General features: G+C 52.6%; 1 protein-coding gene across 1 annotated transcript in view; it reads left to right on the top strand.

The window, feature by feature from the left end:
• The window catches only part of Ttc21a (tetratricopeptide repeat domain 21A), a 34837-nt gene that overhangs the window by 1530 nt on the left and 14789 nt on the right, over positions 1 to 18518 (top strand). The window contains exons 2-12 of the mRNA XM_052186972.1: positions 284 to 413; positions 1568 to 1678; positions 2804 to 2970; positions 4720 to 4842; positions 5813 to 5970; positions 7883 to 7967; positions 9589 to 9687; positions 10730 to 10922; positions 15722 to 15819; positions 15954 to 16154; positions 17186 to 17315. Coding sequence (XP_052042932.1) covers positions 284 to 413; positions 1568 to 1678; positions 2804 to 2970; positions 4720 to 4842; positions 5813 to 5970; positions 7883 to 7967; positions 9589 to 9687; positions 10730 to 10922; positions 15722 to 15819; positions 15954 to 16154; positions 17186 to 17315 — 1495 coding nt within the window. The remainder of the gene's footprint in view (positions 1 to 283; positions 414 to 1567; positions 1679 to 2803; positions 2971 to 4719; positions 4843 to 5812; positions 5971 to 7882; positions 7968 to 9588; positions 9688 to 10729; positions 10923 to 15721; positions 15820 to 15953; positions 16155 to 17185; positions 17316 to 18518) is intronic.

The following is an 18518-nucleotide window of genomic DNA, read 5'->3' as shown; positions in this document are numbered from 1 at the left end:
GGCCTAGGATGCGCCTGAGCTGAGGTTTACATCTTGTATTAACCAGCATCTTTCAGCCATTCCCCAATCACCTAACAACTCTGCCCTAGCCAACCTGCCTGGAGCTGCTTCCCAGGGCTACTGAAGGAGAAGGCTAGGCCTGAGTGTCGCCCTTCCCTTCCTGTTTGTAGATCTGAGAAGCAACTGGGCACCTCCACAGGAGCGGGTCAGACCCCCTCGGGATCAGAACAAAGGTGGAGGGACAGGGGCTATGACAACCATGTTCATTTTTTTTTCCATGCAGGCTTCGATCATTTACTACAGCCAGGAGAAGTACTTCCACCATGTGCTGCAGGCTGCGACTGTGGGCCTCGAGAGGTACAGCAGCGACCCTGTGCTGCAGTTCTTCAGGGCTTATGGAGTCCTCGGGGAAGGTAAGACATTATTCTTAGCCTGGGTACCATCCTAGCTTTTATCTTCGGGCAGCACCCGGATGCCTACTTCTAACTCTGTTCCCATGGAAACATCTCCCCAGCCCCCGTTGATGAACAGAAACCCATAGAGTCTATATCAGGTTAGCTTTTCAGATCTTGGCTCACTGCCCCTGCCGTGAGCCTCAGTATCCCTGTCTATGAAATGGGTTGTTAGAGAGAGGGCTATGACTGTTGAACTTTTCTCAGGCTTGGGAGCTGAGAGTTGGATCTGGAGGAAAAGAGAAGTGGGGGGTGTGAACTCAAGAAGGTAGGGTATAGATTGAGGGGTGGGGCTTAGACAGTGGGAGATGTGAGTACAGGAAGCTAGGGTTCAGATGTGAGGGGTGGGGCCTGAAAAGAGCCTGGGTGCCGAGAACTGTCCAAGCAGCCTGGAGCCAGTGTTAGGGACACGTGGGATAAATGGACCTGGTGGGCCTTGAGCCACCACCGGCTGGGAGTGCCCTGTCCCACCTCAGAGCCGACCCCAGCCCCTCTGAGATACCCAGGCTCATCCTCAGGCTCTTCTCTGGGTTTCAAGTTTCTCAACCAGTCGACCAGATGTGGTAGAGTGCGAGCACAGGAGGTGGAATCCGGAGGACAGGGACGTTCAGCGTTGTCTTAGACACAAGTCACATCAAGTTTCAAGCCACCTGACACACACGAGAACTTTTCTCAAAAACAAAATAGAAAGTGGGGGCTGGAGAGACGGATGAGCAGTTAGAGCACTTGCTACTCTTACGGAGGACTCAGATTCCCTTCCCAGAATCCACGAGGCAGCTCACAACCGTCGATAGCTCCGGTTCCTGTGGATTTTATGCCCTCTTCTGGCCTCTTACATACACGTAGGATAATTACATTACTTATCAAACAAGGTGGATGGCGCCTAAAGAAAACCAGTTAAGTGAGTCCTCACACCACCACACACAGGTACACACACAGACCTCCCCTTGCTGGCCTGGACCACGGTGGCCTTCAGAGACCTTCACCCTCTGGGAAACAGGCTCTCGGGGGAAGCGTTCGCATCCGCATGTTTCTGGATTTTGTGTGTGAAAGCAGGAATCCTGTGTCGTGTGTCTGGAGTCCCAGAGCCAAACTATAACACACTCTTTCTACAGAGCACATCCACGATGCCATCAGCGAGCTGGAGAGCGTCCAAAGCCACCCAGACACATCCCTGTGTGCCGTCATCGCTCTGCTGTATGCTCACAAATGCTGCGACACCATCGGTGAGTGTGGCTGTGTGACACTGTCGGTGAGTGTGGCTGTGTGACACCATCGGTGAGTGTGGCTGTGTATGACACCATCGGTGAGTGTGACTGTGTGACACCATCGGTGAGTATGGCTGTGTGACACCGTCGGTGAGTGTGACTGTGTGTGACACCATCGGTGAGTGTGGCTGTGTGTGACACCGTCGGTGAGTGTGACTGTGTGACACCATCGGTGAGTGTGGCTGTGTGTGACACCATCGGTGAGTGTGGCTGTGTGTGACACCGTCGGTGAGTATGGCTGTGTGACACCGTCGGTGAGTGTGACTGTGTGTGACACCATCGGTGAGTGTGGCTGTGTGTGACACCGTCAGTGAGTATGGCTGTGTGACACCATCGGTGAGTGTGACTGCATGACACCGTTGGTGAGTGTGACTGTGTGTGACACCATCGGTGAGTGTGGCTGTGTGTGACACCGTCGGTGAGTATGGCTGTGTGACACCGTCGGTGAGTGTGACTGCATGACACCGTTGGTGAGTGTGGCTGTGTGACACCGTCGGTGAGTGTGGCTGTGTTTGGCAGATGGGGCCCCAAGGGGAGAAAAAGCCACTTCAGAGACACAGGCTTGCAAGAGCCGTTGAAGAAGGCACCATGCACAGGCAGCTGAGATCTGCTGTTAGCCAGCCGAGACAGGCTATCCCTCACCCTCACCCCACAGGCCTCTGAGAGGTCCTAATGTCTGAAACACGTGAGGGAGAGCAGGCAGAAAGCATAGCAAAAGGGGGCATCCCCTCAGACCAGGAATCTTGAAAACATGAAGATCATTCCTCACCAAGATATTTTTAAAAATAAATAAGCCCAGCCATTCTAAATAATCGTGCCCCCAATCTGAGGTCTCTAGGGAGTCAGAGAGAGGGGTGCTAGTGGAGACTCCCATCTCTCGGGATGGACTGGGTTACTCCATCTGCTCGACACCCTGGTGGACATGGGGTGGGGGTGGGACCTCCCAGACAGTAACCGGCGCTCAGGTGTATACAGCTCCCATGGAGGTGGGTGGCGTCACTGGTGCAGAAAGGGTGCGCTGCATCAGAAGAGACCATCCAGTCCTCACTCCTCCTCCTCCTCCTCCTCCTCTCCTCGATGTAGACGCAGAAGCAGTTCAGGAGCTGGAGAGTAGTCTGAAGGAAATGCGCAGGACGGCCAGCGACACCGCCCTGTACTACGCCAGCCTCTTCCTCTGGTTCATGGGCCACCACGACAAGGCCAGGGAGTATGTTGACCACATGTTGAAGGTCTCCGGTGGCTCCAAAGAGGTACAGGAGCATGTCAGCCATGGCCAAGCCAAGCAACATTATAGCAGGCTTACTCCCACAGAGTCCAGGAACCAGGGCCACACCCAGGCATCAGACCCTGGGTGTCACCTCATTCCTTGTCTAGGACAACTTTGCTATTTGTGCATAGTGTCCTGTCTCTGTGGCCCACCTTTTTCTTCCTTTGTTTTTCTTTCTTTCTTTTTTGAACAGGGTCTATTGCATAAACAAGCACACACTCACCCCAAAGAGGGCATCAAGGTCAGACCAAAGTATAAATTCCTCTGACGTTCAATTTGGTAGAGCAATAAGTCTGTTGGGCTTGACCCCAAAGCAGCCACACAAACCGAATGCCTCACCCCAGCCTGAATGACCATTTCCCCATAACTGCATAGACACCGTTTCTCCTGATCAGAGCCCCCACAGTCCCACCTCACCCTGCATGTAATGTACCTTAGCACCTCTCTTGACCACGAGACCAAGTGCAGTGAAAGCAAAATCACAGCCAGGAGGTGGTGGCACACACCTTTGGTCCCAGCATCCTGGAGGCAGAGGCAGAGGCAGGCAAGTTCCAGACCAGCCAGGCTACACAGAGAAACGCTGTCTAGAGGTTGGGGAGGGGACAAAAACATACACCTGGCAGGGAGCGGCAGGGAGGCACAGGCAGGTCTAAGTGGCCCTCCCAACTCCTCCTCTGGTGACGGACAGCAGGCGACCAGCCTGTGTTAGTGGCCACAGCTGCTGCTGATACTGGTAGTAACAGCTGTTGCACTCGGGGCCTGGGTTCTGCAACAAGATCTCATGGCAAGGACTCAGACAGTTTACACTGTGGCAAAGGTGGCCTGGAACTTCTGATCCCCTTGCCTACAGTTCCAGCATACTGAGATTCTGAGCATGTCCCATGCCTGGTCTGAGTCCACGCAGGGACGGGACCCAGGGCTTCCCATACACACCCATTTTCAGTACAAGGCTTTTTCAGCTTTTGCTTTGAACTTATTTTTGATGTGTGTGGATGTCTCGTCTGCAAATATGTCTGCACCACACGCATGACAGACATTTGTAAGCGTCTGTGTGGGTACTGGAAACAGAACCAAGGTCCTCTAGAGGAGCAGGCCAAGGCTCTCAACCCCTGAGCCGTCTTTCGAGGACCTTCTTCCTCAGCACTCTTTATAAACATCTTGAATTAGTTGTTGCTGACATGTAGAAAACCAGACGATTTGGCTGGCAAGGTGGCTCGGGCATTCGCTGAGCCAGGCATCTGCTGCCAAGCCGGATGACCTGAGTTTGATCTCTGGGACCCATATGGTGATGTGCACTCCCCAGGCCAGGCCCTCCCTGTAACTGGCAGGGTGTGTGCAGAGGGCAAGAGCAGCCCCGCCCAAGCCCCAGTATTGTTAACCTGACTGCCTTCAGTCCGTGGGGAGGGGCCGAGGGCTTCAATCAGGAGTGACAGAGAACCAGCTGTGGAGAGTGGTAGAGATGCGTGAAAAGCAGGCCCCTGGGGTGGGGGTGGGGGGCTCTCTGGGGGCTAAGGTGTAACCAAGTCCTTTACCAGGTGTATGGGGTAAGAGAAGAGGTGTCAGGGTGTCGCAGGCAGGGGACAGCTCCTGGCAGAGGAGCCTCCCTCCGGGATCTGCATCAGATGATGCCTGCCGGATGGGCGATGGGGAGAAACTGGAGGGCAGGCAACCAGCAGCTGGGCAGAGGCTGGGCAGGACGCAGAACTTCACCTTCCCCTCATCCTTGTCCCAGGGCTACGTGCTCAAAGGCTGGGTGGACCTCACCTCCAGTAAAGCCCACGTTGTGAAGAAGTCCATCAAGTACCTGGAACAAGGAACTCAAGACACCAAAGACCTCCTGGGGCTCATGGGCAAGGTGGGCGGGTGGCAGGGGATGGGGGTGGGCAGAGGAGAGTTGGGGGCGGTGGGGAGTCCCCACTCCTTCCTGCTCTGCGTGACCGTCCTTCTGGGTGTGTGTTGCATTGTCTGGGGTGCCACAGAGTTGAGCCCAGGGCTTTGCTCACACTAGACAAGCACTCAGTCGCTGTGACAGGCCCTCACATATCCAAGGCTGGCCTTGTACTTACTATGTAGCTAAGGCTAGCCTTGAGCTCTGATCCTCCTGCCTCCACCTCCCAAATGCTGGTCAGACAAGAGTGGGAGGGGCCAGGCAGACCCTCTTGGTCCTGGCCGGGGCTGTGATCGCTGACCGTCCCCCCTCATGGTGACCTCCGACCCTCCTCCCCCTTGGCCTGACTCTCCGTCCCTTTTCTGCACCTCTGACTTTTACTCCCCCTATGACCCCCAATCTCTCCCTACTTGTTAAAGCTTTCCAATGGCCATAAGAAAAAGAAGACATATACTTTGAGTTTTCCAATCTTAATTTGAATGAAATTTTTTTTCTTCTTTTATGGCTGTCAATGACTCAATCTTTGAGAGAAGAAAACTGTTCTCTTACTGTCTTCTGCGGGTCTGTCTGTCCTTACAAAATCCTTAAATCACAGCAGAGGGAAAGGGACACCACATGCAAGAACTCCACCAACTGAGCTACACACACACACACACACACACACACCTGCCTTTAAGCCTTTTTGGAAGTCCTGCTTTGGCCCTCAGAACTCCTGGTAGGGCACCCCAGGGGAATAGTAACTGGCACTGGGCTGCCGAGGCCACCATGGTCCCCGGTCACAAACAATAGCCAGCCTGGCTGGCAGGTAGGCCTCCAGTTAAACTCTAGGCCTTTGGGCTACAGGCCCAGCCAAAAGGATCCGCACTGCCCACCGCGACCCCCTCCCCCTAACAAGTGAACAGGACCCAGCGTCACGGCTTCTCTTGGGCTCCCCCAGGCATCGTACTTCATGACACAGCAGAACTTCTCCGGGGCCCTGGAGGTGGTGAACCAGGTCACCTTGGCCTGCAGCAACTTCCTGCCGGCCCTAGTCCTGAAGATGAAGCTGTTCCTGGCTCGGCAGGATTGGGATCAGACCATAGAAACCGGACAGAGGTGAGGGACGTGCCGCCTGCCGGGCGGCCTCCCTTTAGATAGTTGGGGGTTCTGGAGATGGAACCGGGGGATTTGTGTATAAGCTATAGCCTCAGCCCTTTAAAATTTTATACTGAGTTGGGTTCTCATTAAGTTGCCCAGGCTGGCCTTGCGCTCATCCTGTAGCCCAGGCTAACTGTGACCCTCCTGCTTTAGCCTCCCAGGTGACTGTGATTATAGACTTCAGCCACCGAGACTGGCCTGTTTTTTCAGAATGGTTTGGTTGGAATTGGTATGGGTTTGAGAAAGGATCTCACTATAGTCTAGGTTGTCCTGGAACTCACTGTGTAGCACAGGCTGGCCATAAACCTATGGCAATCCTCCTGCCTCAGCCTACCAAGTGCTGGAATTACACGGGTAAGCCTCCACACCTGGCTTGTTTGGTTTTGTTTGTTTTGTTTTGTTTTTCTTATTTATTATCACAGTCACCATTCCTGTGTGCAGAGGTCAGAGGACAGCTTTTCAGAGTCGGTGCTGCCCCTTTCCCTACCTGGGTCCCAGGGATGAGTTCAAGGCTCACCTAAATGCTGCCTCCCACTGAGCCTCGCACTGGACTCAGGGTCTTGTTTTTTTAGACAGAGTATCACTATGAAGCCCAGACTGTACTTGAACTCAGTATCTCTGCTTCCATGAGTCAAAAGAGTGCATTAGATCGCATGGAACTTAAATTACAGATGGTAATGAGCCACTGTGTGGGTGCTGGGACTCGAGTGTGGGTCCTCTGCAAGGACAGTCGTTGTCCTTAACCACTGAACCACCTCTCCAGCCCTTCAACTTCATTATTTAAAACTGTGAGAAGCAGAGGATTGCTCGGGGTGTAAGAGCACAGATTGCTTTTGCAATGATGTCTCTCTCCTCTCTCTGTCTCTGTCTCTTTGTGTCTCTTTTGTGTGTATGTGTGTGTGTGTGTGTGTGTGTGCGCGCGCACACACACTCACAAATGTCATGGCAAGTGTTCCGTGGCAAGTTGGTTTGGAGGTCAGAGGACAGCTCTGTGAAGTTGACCCTCCGTGTGGGTCCTGGACATAGAGCCCCATTGCGTGGCCAGTGCCATTACCCCGCCCCCACACACCCCCCCCAGCTGTCTAAGTTGTTTCCGCTTTACTTTGCGGTTTTGGCTTCCAAAAGAAAGAAACCAGTAGCCCTGGCTAGACCTCTTTCAGTGTTGGGTATGCCTATTCACATTGCAATTTTGTCTGTTAATTTGAGTAACCCTGAGCTAAGTGTGGTGGCATACACCTGTAATCCTGACTTCTGAGGGTAGAAGTGGGAGGATTCTTAGGCAAGTCTGAGTTTGAGGCCAACAGGTTCGAGGTCAACCTGCAGAACGTGAAACCCACTCTCAAAAGGGGGGGAGGGGAGGGAGGGGGGAGAGGGAGAAGGAGGGAGAGAGACCACAAAAGAGGAACCAGAGCAAAGGCTCAGCAGTTGAGAACTCTTGCTGCCCTTCCAGAGGACCCAAGTTCAGTTCCCGGCTCCTACATCTGGTCAGTCACTTCTCCAACACAAGCTTCAGGAGATCCAGCGCCCACCCAGGTGCACACAAATATATATAATTACAAAACAATAACAAAATAAATCTGAAGAGGCCAGAGAGGTGGCTCAGCAGTTAAAAGCACCGGCTGCTTTTCCAGAGGACCCAGGTTCAATTCCCAGCACCCACGTGACAGCTCAAGCCTGTCTGTAACTCCAGTTCCAGGGCATCTGATGCCCTCACACAGACAAATGCACACAACATAAAAATTAATAAATTATTTTTAAAACATAAAAAGTAGGACTGGATGTTAAAAGGTAATCAGTTCTTTCTGATCTCCCATCCAGGCTGCGCTGTGATACGATTGGTCGGTTCATATGACTTCTCTTTCTATTTTAGAATCCTTGAAAAAGACGAAAACAATATTGATGCCTGGCAAATTCTAGCTTTGCATGAGCTCGTGAAAGAAGGAAACACAGACAGAGTAAGTTGCCTCAAGACTCAGAGTCTCAGCCAGGGAACAGACACATCTGTAATCCCAGGAGGCAGAGGCAGGATGATCAGATATGAGTTCAGGTCAAGACCCTGTCCACCCAAAACAGAGAGAGAGACAGAGACAGAGGAAGGGGGAGACTGACTCAGTTGAGCAATGAGCAGATATGATACAAAAAGGAACCCACTGCACCCCAACCCCTAGCCTCACCCCACCTCCACCCCCACCCCAGCCTTACCCCCACCTCCACCCCAGACCCACCCCACACCCAGACCAGCCCGGGGCTTTTGATGAGCCCAGCAATGCAGATTCTAAGGACTTGGGGTCACAGCAGGAGGAAGTAAGTTCTGGCTCCTCCCATCTGTAGAGCTCTGAGCTGTGGGCTTCTGAGTTGGAGCAACATAGAGAAACAGCCAGTACCAGGGGAAACCCTTGAAAAGGACCCTGACATTATCTCTGGGGAAAACAAGAACTGAGATCTGTGTCCACCCCTGGCCAGGCCCTCTTCAGACCCGGCATCCTCAGGATCACCATAAAGGCGGGGTCAGCATCCCGAGCCATGTCTTCACCCCTCCCCCCTCAAGCTCCCAGGTACCCCAGCCTGGCTGCCCAGTTCTAGTCCTGTCTCTCTGAGGAGAGCGGACCCAGCAGGGCCCCCTCCCCTCCCCTCCCCTCCGCTGCTTTCTCTCCCTCTCTTTTCTTTTGCTCTCTTGATCTGTGTGTGTGTGTGTGAGAGAGAGAGAGAGAGAGAGAGAGAGAGAGAGAGAGAGAGAGAGAGAGAGTTGTGTCAGAGAGAGATGAGGGGAGAGGAGAGAGAAAGATGAGGCAGAGAAGACAGTACAAATGTGAAGAGGTCAAAGAACAAACTGCAGGATGCTCAGCCTCCTCCTGCACCATGTGGGTCCCATCCCCAGGCTAGAACTACCCACTGAGCCCTCTCACTGGCCCCTGGGCTTCTCTTTTGACAAAGCTTTGCATCTGAGAACTCCAGCCTTGCTGCCCCTGGCCGGGGTGTGCACAGGACAGGCGAGCACATGACTGAAGCTTCAGAATCAGTTGCCTGCGCAACCGGGTCACCTCAGAGCAGTTGCCGGGACTCTGAGCTCCACCCGTGGAGGGAGGTTGTTTGTTTGTTTTATGTTGCTCTCTTCAGATACACCAGAAGAGAGCATATAGTGAGCCGCCACCGTGTGGTTGCTGGGAATTGAACTCAGGACCTCTGGAAGAGCAGTCAGTGAGTGCTCTTAACCACTGAGCCGTCTCTCCAGCCCCGACCCGTGGGATTTTGAAACAGTTCTAATGCCTGGGCCGTGGGTGATGAGGAAAGCTGACGGGAGAGGAGAGGGCAAAATCTGCAGCCAGAATTGAAAAGCCCCTCCCAACCCCGGTTCTGTGTTTTGAGGTTCAGTTTTGCTTTGTTACACTTACAGGCAGGGCTGGGGACTTCCTGCTAGTACGGATGACCTTGAGCCCCCACCCCGCCTGTGCCACCCGAGTGCCCGGCTTGCCGGCATGCACCACCACGCTTGGTTTTAGTCTGTGGAGCTCATGCACGCTAGGCAAGGCCTCGCCAGCTAAGCTGTGCCCACAACACTGCCTGTCCTCCCTGCAGGCTGCCGACCGCGTCAGAAACCTCATCAAGGCGCTAGAGACGGGAGAGCCCCACAATCCAAACCTACATCTTAAGAAGATCCTTGCAGTCAGCAGGCTGGTGAGTAGGTGGCGCCCCGTTTCTGACCTACCCCCAGCCCCAAGAGAAGACCTTGGCTTCCCTTTATGCTCCGAGCACCCAACTCCTCTCCTTCCACTCCAGCACAAGCCTGGACCTTCTGCCTGGGTCGCACATCCCTGTGGCCACTGCCCTGCTCTGGCTGCAGTGACATGAGCGGCCACTAGGGGGCCATAGTGACCAGGGAAGTGGGTTCTGAAGGGTTTTTACAGTGGTGCCCATAATAGGGAGAGAAGGTACCGGCATCTGCTATAGGGAACCACACCAACCTCACCTACCTCCTCTCGGCAGTAACCTGACCGACAGACAGCCCACCTGGGCCTCTGGCATCAAAGGTCCAAACAGACCAAGTTGCCATAGAGTTTGTCTTTTGTAAAACCTTCACTCCCAAGCAAGGTTTACAGGATAAAACGAAGAATCAGGAACCAGACAGGGGTTGCTAGGTGCCACTGGGTGACTGTCGCCCTCTATGTGTGTGTCTGAGTTTCTGAATTTCTCAGCTTTGTCCTCAAGTGGCAATGGGACATGGGTCGCCATGGCTACGTCTCATAAACAAGCTCAGTAGCTTTTCAACAAGTCTTAACTAAAAACAAACAAGCAAGCAGCCGCCTCCTGGCAGGAAGCTGAGAGTGGTGGTCCACACCTGTGATGTAGAAGCAAGAGGTTAGAGAGTTCAAAGCCAGCCTCAGCTACCTAGCAAGTTCAAGGCCAGCTTGCACCACAGGAGACCCTGTCACAAAAACAAAACAACCTGTAGGTAACTACCAAGATCAGTTACTGTGGCCAGTCAAGGGCATGTCCAGAAGCGCCCATGGCCAGAGACAGGTTCCTCAGGACATGGAAAGTTAGCTGAATACACCCAGGTTCCTAGATAGAGATCCCAGATACCTCATGGGCTCTTCGGGACCTCCCCAACTGTGCTGAAATGTACACACACACACACACACACACACTTCTGACGTATCTTCATCCAGGCAGGTTGGGCTGACGAGACTTTCTGTTCCCCTATGTCCTCTCTTGGCAGTGTGGGAGGCACCAGGTGGTCCACCGGCTTGTGAGTGGCTTCCTGGAGCGCATCTTCATGGCCACACCCTCCTGTGCCCTCGTGGCCACTGAGCTGGGTTACCTCTTCATCCTACAGCAGCAAGTGAAGGAAGCGTGTCTGTGGTACAAGGAGGCCATGAAGCTGGAGGAGAACAGGCTGGCTGCCTTGGCAGGTGTCTGCGGGCCGGGCTGGGCAGGGCAGGTCTCTGAGGGCTGGGCTGGGCAGGGCAGGTGCTAGCCCAGCAGCAGGGTGTGTGCCTGGGAACCCTCTCTCCAGACTGCTTGTGAGTTTGGGGGTTACCTTACCATGGGGTCTTCCCGTGAACCCGCCGATACAGATGGAAGGTTCAGGACCAACTGGGGCCACCCTCCCACCCACGCTGACCCGTCACAGCTGTGGCGCCCGAATCTGACTTCACCAGAAGACTGGTAGTCTGATGCTCATTCTGGTGGCCCTGCCCTTCTCAGTCCCCAGAGGCCAGAAGTAGAGATGTTACCCCCCCTCCACCGCTGCCCAAGACATACACACACACACACACACACACACAGAGAGAGAGAGAGAGAGAGAGAGAGAGAGAGAGAGAGAGAGAGAGCCTTAGCCTTTGTAAGTGTACCCTGACCTCCTCTGCAGATCCTGGAGCTGAAAGCTACCAGGAAAGCTCTCTCTGCGGGTTTCTTTACCGTCTGTCCTGATAACTTGCTCTGTCCTGTGTGTAAGTAAGTGTCAAACGACCTTTCCAAAGGCTCCTCTTTTATTTTTTTTAAAGGTTCCATTTCTTTTTCTTTTTATAAAGATTTATTTATTTATTATATGTGAGTACACTGTAGCTGTCTTCAGACACTCCAGAAGAGGGCGTCAGGTCTCATTATGGATGGTTGTGAGCCACCATGTGGTTGCTGGGATTTGAACTCAGGACCTTCAGAAGAATGGTCAGTACTCTTAACTGCTGAGCCATCTCTCCAGCCACCCCCCACTTTTAATTTTTAAATTAGCACATATTGACTATTCCTAACATTGAATCTTACTCTGGCCCATTCACAGGAGAAGTTCCATTTTTCAGTGGATTTTTCTTAATTGTTGTTTGTTTGTTTGTTTGTTTGTTGAAAGTGGGTCTCACTATGCCACCCGGGCTAGCCTTAAATTGGTTCCGTCTTCTAAATGTTGGGATTACAGGCATGTACCAACACACCCAGGGTTCTTGTGTTTATTTTAGTGTTTGAGACACAGCCTCCTGCAGCCCAGGCTGGTCTGGAATTCACTGTGTAGCCAAGGCCTAACTTCTGATCACCCTACCCCCACCTCCAAGGTTGGATCACAGGTGTATGGCACCAAGCCCGGTTGGCATGGTGCTCGGTGGTGGCTGTCTTTTGGTTTGGTTTGGTTTTCTGAGACAGGGTTTCTCTGTGTAGCCCTGGCTGTCCTGGAACGCACTCTGTAGACCAGGCTGGCCTCAAACTCAGAAATCCGCCTGGCTCTGCCTCCCAAGTGCTGGGATTAAAGGTGTGCACCACCACCGCCCGTGGTGCTGTATTTTGAACGAGGGCTTTATACATAGTGACACTGTCTACAAATTAAGTGACATCACCCTGTCCTTTATTCCCACCTGGCATCCCTGGCCTTTCTATGCATTTTTTTTTAAAATGGCTCAGCTCTAATCTGTATGCATTCTCTGAGGCACCAGGGCTTGCTTGGGGCAGGGCAGGCTGGCTCAGGGCTTGGAACAGCTGTTCTTTTCTTCCTAGCACCGAGGAGCTGAGTACTGAGGTCCCTTGTTCTAAGCCCGGGCCTCCCTGAGAGATGGGGCAGTTATCAGAGCAGCTATTACTTTCTGGTCAGCATGTTAGACTGGCCCTTATAACAACACCTATCTATCTATCTATCTATCTATCTATCTATCTATCTATCTATCTATCTATCTATCTATCTTTTAGAGAGAAGTTCTTATGTAGTACTGGCTAACCTCAAACTATAGCTGAGGATGGCCTTGAACCAGCTCTCCTGCCTCTGCCCTCAGGTGTTGGCATTATAGGAATATACCATGAAGGCTTTCATTTTATTTTATTTATTAGTGTGTGTGTGTGTGTGTGTGTGTGTTGCCTCTGTGCATTTGTGCAAGCTGTGGCACACATATGGAGATAGGGGACATCTTTGGTTCTCTTCTGCCACCTTTATGTTGGTCCCAGCGAATCAGACTCAGGCTATCAGGCTCATGCTGCAAGCACCTTTATCTGCTGAGCACTCTGCCAGTCCCGGTCATTCTTAAAAAATGACCCGAGCTGGATGTGGTGACACATGCCTTTAATCCCAGCCCTCGGGAGGCAGGGACAGGCAGATCTCTGTGAGTCTGTGGCCAGCCTGGTCTACAAAGAGAACTCCAGAACAGCCAGGGCCACAATCAGCAAACAAGCAAGCAAAGGCACAAACATAAAAGAAGAAAGACTCCACTGCAAACGTGCTAGAAGAGAAAAGTGACTTTAGCAGACCAGACATTTCAAGAACCTCAGAGGCAAAACAACGTCAACGCATGGGAATTCCAAGCACGACCAGAAACCTGTGAGCCAACTTAGGCACAGATGAGGCAGCTCAAGACCAAAGCTGGGCTTGGTGGGCACTGCCTGCCATCCCAGCCCTCTGAAGACTGAGGCAGAGGATTCTGAGTTCAAGGCCATCCTCCCCACACAGAGACCCTGTCTCAGAAAACAACAAAATGAGCAGACCAGCTTTTTCCTTTTTCCTTTTTTTTTTTTTTTTAGATTTATTTAATGTATATTAGTACACCATTGTTTTCTTCAGACACACCAGAAGAGGGCATTGGATCCCACCACAGATGGTTGTGAGCCACCATGTGGTTGCTGGGAATTGAACTAAGGACCTCTGGAAGAGCAGTCAGTGCTCCTAACTGCTGAGCCACCTCCCCAGTCCCTCCAGCTTTCTCCAGAGAGTCCCAGGGAAAACTAGAGACGCAAGCCCAAGGGTGTCAGAGGCAGAGAGCAAAAGCTCACAGTGGGACAGCCATCCAGGAAGTAGATGGCAAGAATATTCAAGGAGCTGCTGACAGAGAACGGGAGGGAGGAGAGCATTACCCTGGGAGTCTCAGCACCACTCAGCACACAGGCCAATCGCCTGAAGCACACACGCTGAATCCTCCCCCTCTCCCTCATTGCAGGGGAAGGCCCAGCAGGCAGCCAGCTGGTCGCAAGTGTGCCTCACACAAATCTTACCCACTTGCTGGAGTCCCCAACTCAGCTGACCCAGAGGGGCAAGTCAGGGGGAAGGGCCAGCCTGAGCTTACAAGTTCTACCCACTACTACCCCAGGCTGAGCCTTTGTGCCTCTAGATCTGCAAGCAGTGTGCAGGGCAGGGGTTGGCCAGTGGGTCATGCAAATCAGGGGGCCTCTGAGGAGCAAAGTCAAGCCCCAAAGAGCCTGGGACTTCCCTATGACTGAAGTAAAGGACACCATCAGCTGGGCATATTGGCACAGGCCCGTCACCCCAGCAGGCAGGAGGAGAGGCAGGAGGATCATGAGTTCAAGGTCATCCTCAGCTCCTTAGAGTTTGAGGCCAGCCTAGGCTTACATGAGACACTGTCTTGAAAATAATAATGACTGAGCCAGGCGGTGGTGGCGCACGCCTGTAATCCCAGCACTCTGGGAGGCAGAGGCAGGTGGATTTCTGAGTTCGAGGTCTACAGAATGAATTCCAGGATAGCCAGGGCTATACAGAGAAACCTGTCTCAAAAAAAACAAATCCAAAAAAAATAATAATAATAATGACTGAAAATAAGTTAATTACCCTAGTTTGTAAAAAGAAACAGATGGATATAGCCTAGTAGAGTGTTTGCCACCAACACCATAAAAATAAAAAAGTCACTCAAATGGAAGTCAGGGCAGGGGCAACAAATAGGAAATTCACAATCTAATTAAAAAGTCACTAGCTGGGTGGAGAGATGGCTCAGCAGGTAAGAGCACTGACTGCTCTTCCAGAGGTTCTGAGTTCAATTCCCAGCAATCATTTGGTGGCTCACAACCATCTGTAATGGGAAAGGATGCCCCCTTCTGGTGTGTCTGAAGACAGCGACAGTGTACTCATATACATTAAATAAATAAACCTTTAAAAAATGAAAATAAAATAAGTAACTAACTAAAAAATATAAAAATGTCCATTCCCCCTAATAAGCAAAAGAACGTGGATTAGAACTCATCCTTTGAGTGGGAGAGAGAGGCGGAGGCTGCCCACAGACCTCAGAGGAGGGTGTCAGATCTCCTGGAGCTGGAGTTGCAGGCAGTTGTGAGCCCTCTCTTGTGAGCACTAGGAACCTGGCTCAGGTCCTCTCCAGGAACCACAGCGCTCTTACCAGCTGAGTCGACCTCCAGCCCCTCCTGTCACATTAGACTGGTAAAGACTGAAATGTGTCTGAGATTGGAAGGAAGGATATGTTTCAATTCTTAGCAGGGAAGGCAAGGTGGCTGTGTGGGTGAAGTGGCCTCTTACCAGCCTGACAACCTGAGTTCAGTCCCCAGGGCCCACCAAGGACAGAACTGAGTCCCACTGGGTGGCTTCTGGCCCTCACAAGTGCAACGTGGCAGACACATTCGTGCGCATGCACACACATGCATGATTTTGTCGCGTGCTAAGAGTCGAACCCTGGGCTTCATGCATGCTATACCCTGAACCCCCAAATGTAGATCTTTGAATAGCTGATCATACATTAATAACAAATACTTAGAAAACTGTTTGAAGGTTTAAACCCCAAGTTCCTAATGGTGGTTATTCCTGGAGTCGTCGTTAAAGTTATATGAGTGATGGATCCTTGCTGTCTTTCCGCTTCAGTCCCCTGCTCGGCACATGCCTTGGCTCCTTCAGTTTGTAAAGATGTGAGGGTCCCTCCTCCCTCCTCAGTCCCGCCCCTGCCTCTGCAGGGCTGCGGGCTCCGCTGCCTGCCCGCCCAGCTTCTTTCTTACCCATCCACAGGGAGCATCTGGTGCCAGATCCTGCAGGGCCAGCTGGAGGAGGCGGCTCACCAGCTGGAGTTCCTCAAGGAGGTGCAGCAGTCCCTCGGGAAGTCTGAGGTCAGAGCTAATGGGCAAGGATGGCTGGGAGAGGGTTCTCCAGCAGAGGGCGATCAAGGTGGCCCACCTTACGGCTTGGGCCAGCCTGGGCTCCCGGGCCAGCCCCACCCTGAGCCCAAGCCTCTCTTGCACAGGTGCTGGTTTTCCTGCAAGCCCTCGTAGCAGCTAAGAAGCAAAAACTGGAGCAAGAGGCCACAGCACTCCTGAAGGAGGCTGTGGAGCTGCATTTCTCCAACATGCAGGGCCTGGCCCTGAGCCCCGAGTACTTTGAAAAGCTGGACCCCCTCTTTCTGGTCTGCATCGCCAAGGAGTATCTGCATTTCTGCCCCAAGCAGGTTAGGGAAGCCCATCTTCATGTCAGGGGTCTAAAGTACAGGCGTGGGTGGTACTCACATGAAGGATAGAGGCGAGGGCTTTCCCTGGCTGGGCCCCAGGCCAGCCTGAGCTGAAAGCAATGGGGGGGGGGGGGGCTGGTGTTTTCCTGGGGTTTGTTTTGTTTGTTTGTCTGTTGACTTGTTTTTGAGACAGGGTTTCCCAAAGCCAAGATTAGTGTCTAGTGTATTTAGTCCATAGCTGGGGATGACCTCGAACTCCTGATCCTCCTGCCTGCACACCCTGAAGCTGGGATTGCAGGTGTGTGCCACCACATCCAGTCTATGAGGTGCTGGGTATGGAACTCGGTGCTTTAAACTAAGCAAGTGCCCCACCCACCGAGCAACAGCCCCAGCCCCAGTGTTTCTCAAACTGGACCGAGCTGAAGCCGCATGACCTCAGAGGCTGCTCTAGCACAGAGCTGGGTGTCCCGGGTGAGGTCAAAGGTTTGCATCTCTCCCGAGCTCCCAGGCCTTTCTGAAGGTGTGGTGCAGGGACCATGCTTGGGTGGGGAGGTCCACTGGCCAGGCACCTGTCTATATCCTGATAGGAACAACAGTCCTAGCACTGAGGAAGAGGGGAAGGAGAAGGAGGGGGATGATGAGGAGGAGGAGGAAGGAAGAGCAGAAGTTCAAGAATGTTGGCACTGGAGAGATGGCTCAGTAGTTGAGAGCACTGGCTTCTCTTCCAGAGGTCAAGGGTTCAATTCCCAGCACTTATATGGCAACTCACAACTGTCTATACCTATCTGGGGTCCAATTCCCTCTTCTGGTGTTCAGATAGATGTGCAGACAAAACACCCATATACACGATATATATAAATAAATAAATCTTTTTAAAAAAAAAAAGAGCTTAAGTTTGTCCTTGGTTGCACAGGGAATTCCAGGCAGTCCTGGGCTGTGTGAGACCCTGTCTGGGGAAAGTTTTTTAGAAAGAGGAGGAGGTAGGAAAGAGAATAAGGAAAACCACACGTTTATCCCTGGTGTCCCCACAGCCCCGGTCACCTGGCCAGCTCGTGTCTCCACTTCTTAAACAAGTCGCCATGATCTTGAGTCCTGTGGTGAAGGTGGCCCCGGCCATGATGGAGCCGCTGTATGTGATGGCTCAGGTCAAGTTCCTCTCAGGTGAGCAGTGAGTCCCAGCAGACAGTGATGGTACCCGGCCCTAGGGTTATATCCTGGGAAATAACCTTGCCAGGGATACTTTCCCTATATGTGACATACATACACACCTGCATACATGTGCATTGTACATACGGCACACTTCACAGAACGCTGCTGTGGAGGAAGCAAAGGCGGACACGTGGGTAAGAAGAGTGTCTTGGTGAGGCCTTGGAGTGTGGGGCTTTCAGAGGATCACTGAGGCACCATCCGATCTGCCAGCTCCTCCCACCAGGGGAAAAAAGGGAGCAGGCTCGGCAGATGCCGGGTTGTTCTCTCCGACACGCGGCCCCTCTCTGTCTCCAGTCGGCTCTATGTTGAGTGGCTTTGCTCATCTGAGGCCTCCTAAGTCTTCATCCTCAAGGTCTCCGTGCCAGGTTTACTCTTAGCTTTAAGGTCTCCTGGGTTCAAGGCCACGGAAGGACTGCCCCAGAGGCACTGGCAGCTACCAACAGGTTTGGGACCAAAGCTAAGTCTCCAAATGCTTAGGTTGCCACGGCGACATCTTCCTTTCTCCACAGCACACAAGAGATGAGGGAGTTTGGGACCCAAAAGAGGTGTAGCCCAACCTCCAGGTGAGGGACTCCAGGCAGCAGCTGTAGCGGGGCCTGGCTACAGAGGGAGGAAGTGCACCTCCTAGCCCACAGCACACTGGCATTAAGGCTGTCGCTATCAAACGGGGCTGCAGCCTGGCTTCAAAGAGGTCCCCAAGTCTCCCAGTGTCAGAGTTCAGACCTCCATGAAGAGAGGTCTTCTTAAATGAACACGTTGTCCCTCCAGTTAAATGGCCTACATGACCAGATCCCAAGTCCCACATCCAAAAGATAGTACATCAAGGCCCAAGCAGAGACAGTGCCTGCTTCGCACGCTTGAGGTCCTGGTTTGAGTCCCAGCACCACCAAAAATAAAGATCAAATTCAAGAATTAGAATACCAGCCTTCCCTGGGCAGTGATGGCACTCGCCTTTAATCCCAGCGCTTGGGGGGCTGAGGCAGGTGGATTTCTTTTTTTGATTTTTGGGGTTTTTTTGGTTTTTTGAGACAGGGTTTCTCTGTGTAGCCCTGGCCGTCCTGGAACTCACTCTGTAGACCAGGCCGGCCTTGAACACAGAAATCCGCCTGTGTCTGCCTCCCAAGTGCTGGGATTACAGGTGTGCGCCACCACGCC

The sequence above is a fragment of the Apodemus sylvaticus genome, chromosome 7 (assembly GCF_947179515.1).
Source record: "Apodemus sylvaticus chromosome 7, mApoSyl1.1, whole genome shotgun sequence".
Lineage (NCBI taxonomy): Eukaryota > Metazoa > Chordata > Mammalia > Rodentia > Muridae > Apodemus > Apodemus sylvaticus.
The sequence above is the reverse complement of the archived record's forward strand: the minus strand, read 5'-3'. Positions and strand labels throughout refer to the sequence as shown.